Raw genomic sequence first — 12,855 nt, 5'->3', positions numbered from 1 at the left:
CATCTTAGTGAGCTTAAGGAAAAATCTAGAACGGGGTCTGGAACCAATTTCACATAAGATTCAAACTAGCTTGACAATAGTGTAATACTAATCATTCTAATATATTTCTATAGATCTCTTACAGCAAAAATCTTTTTATGAATAGAAAAAGCACAGTAGGGAAATAAAATTTATTTTCAAGCTTAGAGGATATTTACAAACAATGATATATATAAAAATATAAAAAGTACTTGACAGTGTCTTTTGAGACTATATGTTTTACTAAAGTATTTTCTAGAATCAGTACAGCACTATTTTTCGATGAATGCAACTTACCTCAAAAAGAAATATTAATGCTAATGCAATTCTGGGTACAAATTCATCTGGGATAAATGCCAATTTAAAGCTTTGATGCAGTAATTTAGGCATTCAAAGGAACAGTTTAAGAATGCTAGCTATGCAATTTTATTGTTGTAGAATATGAGTAACAGCTATTATAGAATAGAAACATTCCAGTTATTTTTTTTCTTTGGCCCCAATATCCTTTGTATTCTTGTTCTACTGCTATATAACATTGTTATCCTGAAAACAAAAGAATAACCTAAGATGCGTAACATGAAATACAATACATTCTCTAGAAGTGACTTGCAGTTATTTAAATTATAGCTATTCAACTTTCTACATACTCACTTGGAAGTAAGTCCCATTGAACTCAGTGGGATATATTTCTAAGGAGACATATACAATAGTTCTGTTAATGAATTCCACTGGGAACATCTGTGATTCTCTTTGGGCATAAATTTATAAAAAGACGGGAAAACAGGTATATTCCGTTCTAGTAAAGATTAGGCTGTGATTTAGGCTTGTTCAGTCATTTTCAGTCTAACAGAATACTTTCAACTATATATACTATATCAACTTCCAGCATATCTAGAAGTACTTTTGAATATTTCCTTTCAATCACTGAAGTCAGCAAGACATATTTATCATCCCCCATCTCTGTAGTGGATATTTTTTCCAGCCCTGATTCTAACATCTAATATGGGAAATATAGCAGTTGGCAAATTATTAGTTCATTAACAAGAAAAGAAAGATACGTTTTTTTAGATTTAATTCTGATTAATGCTTTACCTCTGTACATCTTTCTCAGTATAGTCCCTCACTTTTTCCGTATCTAGTTATTAAGCGTTAAGGAATAATCTTATTAATAAAATACTATTTTTCATTCTGCAAGAATTCATTCTGTCTGTTAGTATTGAGGAGGATAAAAATGAATTATATATAATGGTTATAATTTTCTGCATTTTACTTTCCATCATACTGAAAAAGGTTTGTCCATTATAAACAATCTGAAATTGGGATATTGGAAAAATGCTACAACTGAAAATAGGAGTGTTTGACTGACAGACAAACCAATATAAAAATATTAAAAGGAAATATTCTTTTCATATTAAATAATTGCTTTAGGTTCCGCTGAAGCTTTCTCATATTAGATGCACTCAAAGTGTCTAGAAACCTGCTAGAAGGATGGAAAAGTAACAAAAGCATTTTTATTTCGGAGTGCCTAGGTAATAAAATGGTCAATGAATCTTGCAATTTAAAAAAGCTATCTGCAGAGATGAGAACACATTGTCAGAACTTATTTCCTGTTGCACTTGCTATAACTTGTACAGTGTGTATTGTATTCAGGTACTATTACTGTTCTGCATTCCCATAGCTTAACAAACTGTCTTATTAAATTATATGCCTCCATGTTCAGATCTAAATGGTCTGAACAGCATTATTGGTTCCCATCATCTTTACATTTCCAAAGTATATGCAGTTCACTTACAAATAATCAGTTAAAGGGATTTTTTTTAATCAAGTGTTTTGGGGGAGGCATGCAACAGATTTTCTTTCAAACAGCATGAAACTGCTCAAACCGCATCAAAAATATTCAAAATTACCTGCTTCCCATTCAAAACAATAATTTCACACTTGAAAAGGATATTTGCAAAGTTTCGTGAAGTTTTGTACTCAAGACATTTCAGAATGAAACGTTTTGCATATTTCTAGTTTTTGGCCACGGCGTATGCGTTCATGGTTCTTTATAGCTTCCTTATAAATGTTATCTAAATAGCAGAAAATATCTTTGCCTAATTATTTACTAGAAAACATAAAAAATTATTACTGTGTAAATTACAAAAAAAGAAAATTCCCATACATCAAGTCTCTGTGTACATAAGCTGTCAGTAACATCTCTGTGATGTACCAATAAGGCAATATTACAGAAATATTTCATGGCTTTTAACTCAGTGCTTGGATGATATTCATAATCATAGAAACTAGAGAGATAAAGATGCTTCCCAGATGTCCATCCACAAAGTGATGCAGGATCTTGCCTTCATAGTTTTTAGAGACTGAATCATCTGAAGAGCCAAAAGTATCAATTGTTTCAAAGTATCAGAACTTGGTTAAAATGCTTTTTCCAATGAATCATGGATCTTCTTCCATATCATCTGGATTAGGAGCCATAATGAAATGTTTGGGATATACAAGATTGTGTTCATATGCATGTTCTTCCCAGCGAGCATCATCGCTCTCATGGGTAATGTAGCGTTCTCCAATGCGAGTTTCAAACTCTCGAAGATCAAGCCAAGTTTGATAATCCTGCAAAGAGGGGAAAAATTAGAATGGAAAATTTAACAATATTCAAAATATAGTACAAACTCACTTCCCGATGACCACACTGATGCATGAATTTGTGACAAAAATTTCCTTCAAAATAACACTTTTTTTCTTTAGAGTGTATCTCCCATCATACTATTAACCACATCCAATCCAACGTAGCTTTTTTTATATATAATAGTTATGGTAGGTTAGACAATTCTATCTGCTTTGGCCTTTCTAAGCAAAAGAATACATTTAATAGAAAAATGATTCACCTTAAGAACAAAATGATGCATAATATTTTAAACCAGAAACAAGATTGGATACCTGGTAAAACAGTTCACTAAAAAGAATGGAAGATATAAACTACCCTAGTAAAATACATGGGATAACTTAGGCGATGTTACAAATTTTACAGAACAGATTTTAATTAGGAGTTTAAAGAAAAAGTTGTATCAAGAAAAGGTGAGAATTAAGTACCATTGCTTTATATTTTTAACCCATTACGTATCCAAGGCTGCAAGAAACTGCCTTCTTTGTTGCTCCTGATGCAGCTAGCCGCTATCCTAAGCTGCTCTTCCCAAATTAAATTGTTGGTGAGGACAAATAACGGACATCCTCTGAGTCTGGGTATCGTCTGGGTCCCCCAATAGAGTTGATCCACTAATTAAGTGGGGCTCTTTTTGTAAACCCAAAGTTACTATACATCCTGCTCTGGGGTCTTTCAGAGTGAGGAGAACATAAATAATAAATATAAGAAAGAATCTAAGCCAATAGTAACACACAAATGCAAGAGTATTATTGATAATTGAACACAACCTGTTAAAAAGACAGAATAAAAAATGAGACAGGGAAGATGACAGAAAGTTTGAATTGAGTAACACTTAAATATTTATTTCCAAGGCTTCAGTTCATTCCAGACTTGGCAGATATGATTCATATTAGTATGGTATGTAACTACCTGTAACCAAGGATGACTAAGTGATTTGTCAACACTGTAACGTTTTCTCATCTTCACTTGAAGCAAATTATTTATTAAATCAGTAGCTGGGGAAGCAAATGAAAACGCAATCAGGGTAAATATTTCATCCCTTTCCATCATTCTCTCTATTCATTCCCCACACCCATCTCACCCTCACGCACACATTTATTCTGGAGAGTTAAAGCTCTTTTAGTGATATAAACAAATGACTGTGGTCAGTCGTTCAGCCCCTGATCATTTCATGATGGAATACTATATTGTGCTCTACATGGTGCTATTCTTGAAAAGCTATAGCTGGTGTAGAGTGTGGTGGTGTGGGTAGTTTTTGGGGGCCCCAAGAACACCACTGCTCCATGAGCTTCATTGGTTACCACTTTGCTTCTGGGTGCAATTCAAGGTGTTGGTGATCACTTTTAAAGCTCTTCATGGCATGGGGTTCAGATTAATTGAAGGACCATCTCTCCTCACTGGGATTGGCCAGCAGAGGAGACATGCTATGGGTCCTGTCAGCCCAAATATTCCAGCTGGCAGGGTCCAGGAGGAGGGCCTTTCCTGCTGTTGCTCCTGCCTTCTGGAACATATTGCTCCCCAATGTGAGGTTGGCCCCTATCTTTTAATAAGGGACTAAAGACATGGCTTTGCCGACAAAAAAGGAGGCCAGGAATGACATACACATCAATCCAGAGCTCCATTCTCAGCAGCAAAGGCTTTTCCTCAAGGCCTTTGCTAACGAAAACAAAGGCTGGGAGCGACGAGCAGAGACTGGAAGCTTCTCGGCGCTGTAATCTTGCGGCTGAAGTCACTTGAGATTAAAAGCTCTCAGTTTCAGCACCCAAAGTGCTTACAAGCTGAGCAGATGCTTCCCGTCAGCTTGCAAACACTTTGGGCTCCAAAACTGGAAGCTTTTCAGTGCCATGATCTTGTGCGGCAGAGGCTGTAGAGGACACAGCTCACTAATCTTCACAAGGTAAGTGAGTCTGGCACAGCAGGAGGGGGGAGGGAGCAATTGTGGGTAATATGAGGTATCTCAGTGGATCTGAAGAGGGTTAGGGTGGCCTGAAGCAGGTGGCCTGTTCCATCAGTAGGCACCCCCCATGGCCTTCCCCACCCTGAGGTATCTCATGTGCACTTAACAATCTGTGCATTTAATTAGCGAATGTGTGAGCAAAAGCAGGGAGTGATGGCATTCAAGGTACGCCATTTACTCCTATGAATCCTCGAATTACAAATGGAATGGGCAGGCTCCATTACATTCATAACTCAAGGACTACCTGTAGAAGCCCCAAAGTCTGCCTGCACTGCCGCACTTTGCACCATTTGAAGTAGATATACTATATCTACTTAAGAAACATTTTTTCACAGGGAGCAGACTACAGTATGGAGTTTCATCAGTAATTAAATCTCCTTCCCTTTCTATAGCTGGGAAAGCCCAGAATATGCTGCCTCATAATAAGAAAGCTTCAGTGTTTTTAGGAAGTTCAAGAAAAATCCTATCAACTACAGTACACATCAGGCTTTAACTCATTAAGTGGGCAGGTTACCATTTTAGAGTAAAAGCTTTTTTTCCTTTTACTCAGTAACAGGAAAATGATTCCCAATGGTTCCTGAATAGCAGTCACTCTCTCATCTAATTTACTGTCATGTCATTGTCGCATTCCAATTAAATGCTATAGACCAGGGGTGTCAAACTACAGGCCCACGGGCTGGACTCGTCACGAGGAAACCGCACCTATCCCATTGCCAGCAATGAAGAAAAAGCTCCAATACGTTGCATGATGTCACGTGACATCGCAAGTTTGACATGTCTGGTATAGACTTTACGAATATACAGAAAATATGAAACATAAGTTTCTAATGATATTTACCTTCACTAGATATTTCCTTCCAGGGATTTGGTGGATACATGAATGCTGCATTTTGGATCTGATCATTTATGTCTTCATCTTCATTAAATGGAAATGTGCCACTTAAGCTCACATAGATGATGACACCCACAGACCACATATCCAGCGATCTATTGTAGCCTTTACTTCTAAGTACTTCTGGGGCAAGATAAGCTGGAGTTCCTACTACAGACCTCCTAAAAGACTTTTCCCCAATAATGCGTGCAAAACCAAAATCACACAGCTTTACCTGTAAAACAAATGCTCTTTACTTAAGTTACTATGCACTTAGCTTACAAACCAACTATCATGGCTGATTTAAAAATCAGATAGGATGTATGGAATGTTTAAAAACATGAAATATGGTCAATATAATTAGCAAAATTATAACAGTTTCTTTGCATTAGTTATGCCTGATTATGTTTTGCATTAGTTATGCTATTTTTTTTCAAATTCTATTGGAGGATGAGCACATCAGTCCAGGAAAAATATATTTTCAATACTATTATGTAACTTTTTTCCAAATCAAACATAGCTAAACTAGAGAAAAAAATGTTCTACCTGTAAATAATAATTTTGTCAATCACTAAAAATATTGGGAAGTTTAAGAAAAAAGGTTAAATGTTATTCTAGATTTCCTCTTCCACAACAGACAACTATACAAAGAATACTTATTTCCTTACCCACCTGAGGGAATGGTTCTGCTGATGCTAATAGTACATTTTCAGGCTTTAAATCACAGTGCACTATATTCTTGAAGTGTAAGTTCCTCAAAGCAACAAGTATCTTTAAAAAAAAGAAAAAAGTATTTTCAAAATCAGTTCTGTACCAAAAACCCAACAGACATTACAAATCCAGTAGATTATTCTTCAATTCCATATTTGTCTAAAAACAAATGCATTTTTGTTGGAATAATTCCAGAATTCTACCATCAATTAAAAAAAAGAATTGTAACTAGCTGAATAACTTCTTCCTAGTGGCATGAAATCTCAATTTCTTACCATTCCTATTAAGTATACAATGAATACAATATTAGGATATTAATCCCCAATTAGGATTACCCGTCACACACTTATTTTTCTTTGAAATAAAAGTAACATTGTTTCACACACATTCGTCTAATACAGCCTATGTGCATTAATATTCAGCAAATGCTGAATGAAGGAAAGACATGCTTTTTAAATCAAGAATAAAATTTGCTAAGAATAAGATTGTTATTTAGGTAACGTTTTCCTCATATACACCAGAACTATTCTTATTTTTACATACAGCCTTTTGAATTAAAGCCCTCTTGATTCAATTTAAAAGATAAACATTTTTAGCCTAAAACATATCAAGTGATTAAACAAGCAACACAAAATATTGAAAACAGCAATGGTATGACTATAAAGTAAAACTTGGCATCATTTTTTAAAAAACAGACAGAAGTAATCATATCTTTGAGGCCATTGAAAGAGAGTATACAGGTAGTCCTCGACTTACAACCATAATTGAGTCCATACTTTTTGTTGCTAAGTGAGGCATTTTTTAACTGAATTTTGCCCTATTTCACGACCTTTTTTCCTGCAGTTGTTAAGTGAATCACTGCAGTTGTTAAGTTAGTAACACAGTTGTTAAGTGAATCTGGCTTCCCCATTCACCTTGTTTGTCAGAAGGTTGCAAAAGGGGATCACATGACCCCTGGACAATGTAGCGCAGGGCTTTTCAACCCTTTCAAAGATTGTACCACTTTTAGGACATGACAATATTTGAGTACCACCAGTGCTTAGCATGACTGAAAAAAAGGTGGGGGGATTTTGGGCTTTACTTGTTAGATTCATTTGTTGTTACAGAAATGGCTAGTTTATAATATTATGGAAAAGTAAAAAATGGAGGTTTAATGTTAATGCTTCCTTACTACTGCAACAGTGGAACTCAGAAGTTAATACCTTTTCTTTTTCCCTTCTCCCCCTCACTTTTCCCTTTTTCTCTCACTCTTCACTCACAAAGCCCCTCACCCTTTGCTAGCAAAAGTCTCTCGTTTGCTCTTTCACTCACACGTTGCTCGCAAAAGCTCTCTTGCTGTCATTCACTCACATGTTGCTTGCAAAAGCTTCTCTCTTGCTGTCATTCACTCACATGCTGCTCGCAAAAGCTTCTCTCGCTCTTTCACACACGTTGCTTGCAAAAGCTTCTCTTGCTCTCATTCACACACGTTGCTCACAAGTTTCTCTCTCGCTCTTTCACTCATACATTGCTCACAAAAGCTTCTCTCTTGCTTTCACTCACGTTCCTCGCAAAAGCTTCTCTCTTGCTCTCACTCACATGTTGCTCACAAAAGCTTCTCTCTCACTCTCATTCATTCACTTTTCACTCGCAAAGGTCATTTGCTCATGCTCTCCCCACCTCTTCGCTAACAAAAGCTTCTTCTATTCATTCTCTTTCTCCTTTTTTTTCTCCCACCAAAACCTGCTCCTTTTATAGCTTCTCCTCTGTTCTGTACCAGCCTGCTACTGGCCCTGCAGCAAAAGCAGGGACAACCCCTTTACAAACGGCAAGAGGGTGGAATAAAGCCTGCCAAATTTATTCACATAAAACAGAGCAAGACAAGACACCAACCATGAAACAGGAGCTAAGAAACAGGAACTATCCAAGCGGTTGCCTTCAGCAAACCAGCCCTCCCACACATTCCCCTTAAATACAGTTCAGGGCGTGGCCTCTCTCTGCCTCCTTCCGAGGTGCCCCATTGCCTTCCTCTGTTTACTCCTGATTGACTGCCTCCTGCGTTGGGCGTCCTTGAACAGGGCCAGCTGTGGGTCATCTTCATCCACGCTGTCAGGCTCACACAGCTGGGTCTGCGTCGTGACCAGATGAGAGGGGCCTGGCTGGGGGCTCTCATCAAGCTGTCCAATCCCCTCAGCAAGCTCTTCAACACCCCCCCTCCTCCTCTGAGTCGTCCGACCCAACTGCCGAACCCACAGGCTGACCCTGAATCACAACACTCTCTCCACCCTCCTCCTCCTTTTCTCTTTCAGGTGCACCAGAAACTCCAACCAGCATGCAGCCGCGTGCGCAGATTTGCCAAGCCCTGAAACTCCAGCTGATCTCCAGGTCTATGTGGCGCTGCTTTAGCTGGTTCCCTCCCCCAGTACACTTGGCTAGGGGTTGAGTACCACCTGCCAGGTGCTAAAGTACCATCGGTGGTACGTGTAAAAGCCCTGCTGTAGCAGACATAATTGTGAGTCAGTTCCCAAGCATCTGAATTTTGTTCACATAACCTTGGGGATGCTGCAATGGTCATAAGTGTGAAAAATGGTTATAGGTCACTTTTTTCAGTGCCGTTGTAACTTCAAATGGTCACTAACTGAACTGTTGTTACGTCGAGGACTACCTATACACCCATCATAGTTGGGCATTCCTCAAAGACAAGCCATAATAAGGAAGGCTCTCTCACTAGGAAAGCAAACATACGACTGAAAACAAAAGACCCACCTGAGTGACCATGAACTTGGTGATTCTTTCTGGAAGCCGACTTTTCTCACTGGAAAGAATCATTTCTAACATATCGCCATGAAGTTTTTCCATCACAACAAAAACCCTTTCAGGAGTTTCAAACATACATTCCAGGTTTACAATCCCAGGGTGATGCAAATTCTAAGGAAAAGTACAGTACTGACTCACAAACTATAAATAAATGAACTCAGGAAGGATTCATTATATATATATAGTATTCAGACAAAAGAAAACCATTCTATGCTTTATTATTTCAAAAGCACTAGGCAATCCTTTGTAATACTTAGGACAATGGTTCCTTTGCTTAGCAAGTCAAAAGGCAATCTACCAGGAATAAAGAAATATACCCCCACAAAAAAGCCACCAAGAAATTGCATCTCAACATAGATGCTTATTATACACTCACAATTTCTAATTCAAAAAAACATGCTGTGATGCAATTTCACATCATTTTTGTACCTGCAAAATGGCCACTTCGTTGCGGAGCTGGCTTTCTTGTTTTGTAGGGAATCGCATTTTATCAATTACTTTAATTGCCACATCCCTTCCAGTCTTCCTATGTTTACCTGCACAAATACAAAGAGAAAAGAGAAAGTGGAAGTCTCTCAGGTAGTCTTGCACAAAGAGGCAGTATCAATGATAACATGAGTTTAACAGATTTAACAGAATAACAATGTTGAAAGGGACCTTGGAGATCTTCTAATCCAACCCTCTTGCTCAAGCAGGAAACCTTATACCAGGGGTCTGCAACCTTGACAACTTTAAGACTTGTGAACTTCAGCTTCCAGAATTCCTCAGCCAGAAATGTCAAGTTGTGGACCCCTACGCTATACCATTTCAGACCTTTGGTTGTTCAATCTCTTCTTAAAAATCTCTGGTGTTGAAGCACCCACAATTCTTTTAGGTTAAATTTTCATTAAATAGGGTTGTTAAACTTCCAGAAACTTAACACATCTCTGATTTCTGGTTTTGCGCTGTCGTGCAGAGCTCCGCACCCCACAGCTAGTTTCGCCCTGCCAGGGGACCCTAAATGGATCTAAAGTCGCCCCAAAGAGGTGACAAAGAAAGATGGGCGCCCCAATGATCGCAGAATGACGGCTGTCATCCCGCTCGATCTGGGAGAAACCCTCTAACCCAACAGGAGAAAGGCTAGCCACACCTCGGTGAGCAGCCCAAGCTACTTGCAGCCGAAGTCCAAAGGCACTAACCAGAACAACGGTGAACAGCGTACTTGAAACTGGGTGAGGAATTCGATCTTCTCTCTCCTATTTTGTATCTGACTTCCTGGAAAAGATTCCCAAGAAGCAAAAATCCTCCCAAAGTGAGAAGGGAGGGGACTGCACCCTCAGCCTCCCATAGACAGAAGCAGTGAATTAAACTCATTTAATACCATTTATATCCCGCCCTTCTCCGAAGACTCAGGGCAGCTTACAATCTAAAGCACAAATCAATGTGCTTAGCAATATTGAAATGAAGTTAAAAATACCACAGTCTGGATAAATTTGAAAACTAAGAAAACTGTTAAAATTTCATACCTGAAAAAGTATTAATGAAATTATAACTCTTTGCTTTAAAAGCTGTAAAATTAACAGCTACTGACACCTAGTGGAGGATTAGAGAAAACTATAGCTGCATTGACTCAGAATTTGGCAAGACACCTAGAAATAACAAAAAACAGTTGGGAACAAAGCATTAGGCTATCTAGTAGAGAGTGAAATTATATATGTTTAGAAACTGCTGATCTTCTGGGATTATAAACACCCTGAGCTGCATTTTTAAGTTAAAGACTGCTTGCAGAGAAAGAAAAATCTTGGCCTTTGGTTAATCTTCTAAAGGGGAAGTTACTAGAAAGCTTTCAGGTGGTTGAAATCTTGACTGGCTGATAAGACCCCTGAAAAGAAGAAGTGTTACATACAGTACTGTTTTCAGTGGTGCTTTGATAATTGTAAACATATTGGATTACATACAAAAACTAAATATAAAGATAAGAACTACACAAGATTTGGTTGTTTGGATTTTAAGATGGGTTGGTATGATAAAGCTAATTAAAGAGACTGGTACTGGTGAAAAACTACTTAGAGGAAGGAGACAAAATGGATGTTGTATATTTATCTAAAAGTGACAGAAAACCACACCTAACACATCCTGCTGAAGACCCCAGCATGGAACATCAGAAATCTGCAGGAAAAATGACTCAAGACAAAGCAAATAAATTCTGCTGCGACAGATTCAAATGACAATTGTCTTAAATCATGATGAGATTAAAAACAACTTTGATAACATAAATGAACATATCTCTAACCTAAACTCACAATTAAACAACGCTCAAAAAATTATGATAAAGAGTGAACAAATAAATCAGACAATAGAATACAAATGAGAGGAAAATGACTTAAATATGGTAGCTACAAATGAAAAGAACTACAACAAAACAAAAGAAAGTCCACAAAATTTTGCCACAATAAATGAAATAAAAAAGATGTTTTACCTTCCATGACTTCAAAACAAACTTGAGGACAAAAAAGAAGATTTAATAAAATGGATTAAAGAGCTGTCATGAAAATCATTAAAGTGTGGGAGACAAAAAATGAATATTCTACTTAATTTGTCTTTTTTATCTCCAACAATATCTACAAAAATGCAACCTGGCAAGCTAAACCTACTAATTTGGAAAGCGACCTGGCAAAAGAAGAAAATTAGAATTAGATTTAAGAGATGTGGAATATGGAATACTATATGACTAAACACTTATAATGTTTAGGCTTATAGTTCTGGGGGATTTCAATTTGCCTTCCGTGGGTGAGGCATCTGAGTTGGCTTGGGAGTTCATGGCTTCCATGAAGGCCATGGACCTGACTCAAATAATTCAGGACTCGACTCATAATGGAGGTCACACACTCGACCTGGTTATCTCTGGGCAGTGGATTAATGATCTGGGTAGGGGTGATTTAACCATCCATCCCGTCATGGTCCGATCATTTTCTTCTCCGGCTAGACTTTCAGTACGCCACCCCCCGCCACTGGGAGGCAGAACCAACCAGGTGGTTCCGCCCCAGGAGCCTGATGGACCCTGAGAGGTTCCAGACGGAGCTTGGGACATTTCCTGCTTCCCTTGCCCACGGCTCTGCCGAGGCCCTAGTGGCAGCCTGGGAGAGGGCGGCTGCTGGGGCCTTGGATCGAGTTGTGCCTTTGCGGCCTCTGACCCAGTGTGAATCCTGGGTGGCCCCCTGGTTTACCGAGGGACTCCGAGAGATGAAGCGCTGGAAAAGGCGCCTAGAGAGTCGTTGAAGGTCCAGAAGATCCAAATCTGACTGAACACAGTTGAGAACTTATCTTAAGTCTTACCTAGTGGCGATGGAAGCGGCAAAGCGTGCTTACTTTTCCGCTCTCATCGCGTCCGCAGATAACCGCCCAGCTGCCCTGTTTAGAGTGACCCACTCACTGCTTAATCAGCGACCGAGGGATGGCCCCTTGCAGTGTAGGGCTGAGAAATTTGTACAGTATCTGCAGGACAAAATCGCTTAGATCCGGTCTGGTTTGGACTCCGACTGGGTGGAATCTGGCAGAATGGAAAGGGCAGGTCTTGGTTATACCATCTGGGGTGAATTTGACCCTGTATCTTTGGATGATGTGGACAGGATTATGCGCAGACTGAGCGCTACAACCTGTTTACTGGACCCATGTCCCTCCTAGTTTTGGCCGCCGGGGAGGTGACAGGGGGCTGGCTCCAGGCAGTTGTCAATGCTTCATTGACAGAGGGTGTCTTCCCCTCCGCCTTAAAAGAGGCGGTGGTGAAGCCCCTCCTCAAGAAGCCTGCCTTGGATCCGGCCTCGTTGAATAACTATTGTCCTATCTCCAACCTTCGCTTTG

General features: G+C 39.0%; 1 protein-coding gene across 1 annotated transcript in view; it reads right to left on the bottom strand.

Moving 5' to 3' along the window:
* Positions 1 to 42: 42 nt before the first annotated feature.
* Positions 43 to 12,855, bottom strand: part of PRKD3 (protein kinase D3) — a 67,147-nt gene continuing 54,334 nt past the window's right edge. Inside the window, exons 14-19 of the mRNA XM_081313573.1 lie at positions 9,445 to 9,551; positions 8,965 to 9,126; positions 6,181 to 6,279; positions 5,476 to 5,743; positions 3,590 to 3,675; positions 43 to 2,628 (exon numbers count right to left, since the gene is read on the bottom strand). Of these exons, the coding sequence (XP_081169699.1) occupies positions 2,455 to 2,628; positions 3,590 to 3,675; positions 5,476 to 5,743; positions 6,181 to 6,279; positions 8,965 to 9,126; positions 9,445 to 9,551 (896 nt within the window). The 3' untranslated portion in view covers positions 43 to 2,454. The remainder of the gene's footprint in view (positions 2,629 to 3,589; positions 3,676 to 5,475; positions 5,744 to 6,180; positions 6,280 to 8,964; positions 9,127 to 9,444; positions 9,552 to 12,855) is intronic.

Source organism: Vipera berus (assembly GCF_964194415.1).
Source record: "Vipera berus genome assembly, chromosome: 1".
Lineage (NCBI taxonomy): Eukaryota > Metazoa > Chordata > Lepidosauria > Squamata > Viperidae > Vipera > Vipera berus.
The sequence above is the reverse complement of the archived record's forward strand: the minus strand, read 5'-3'. Positions and strand labels throughout refer to the sequence as shown.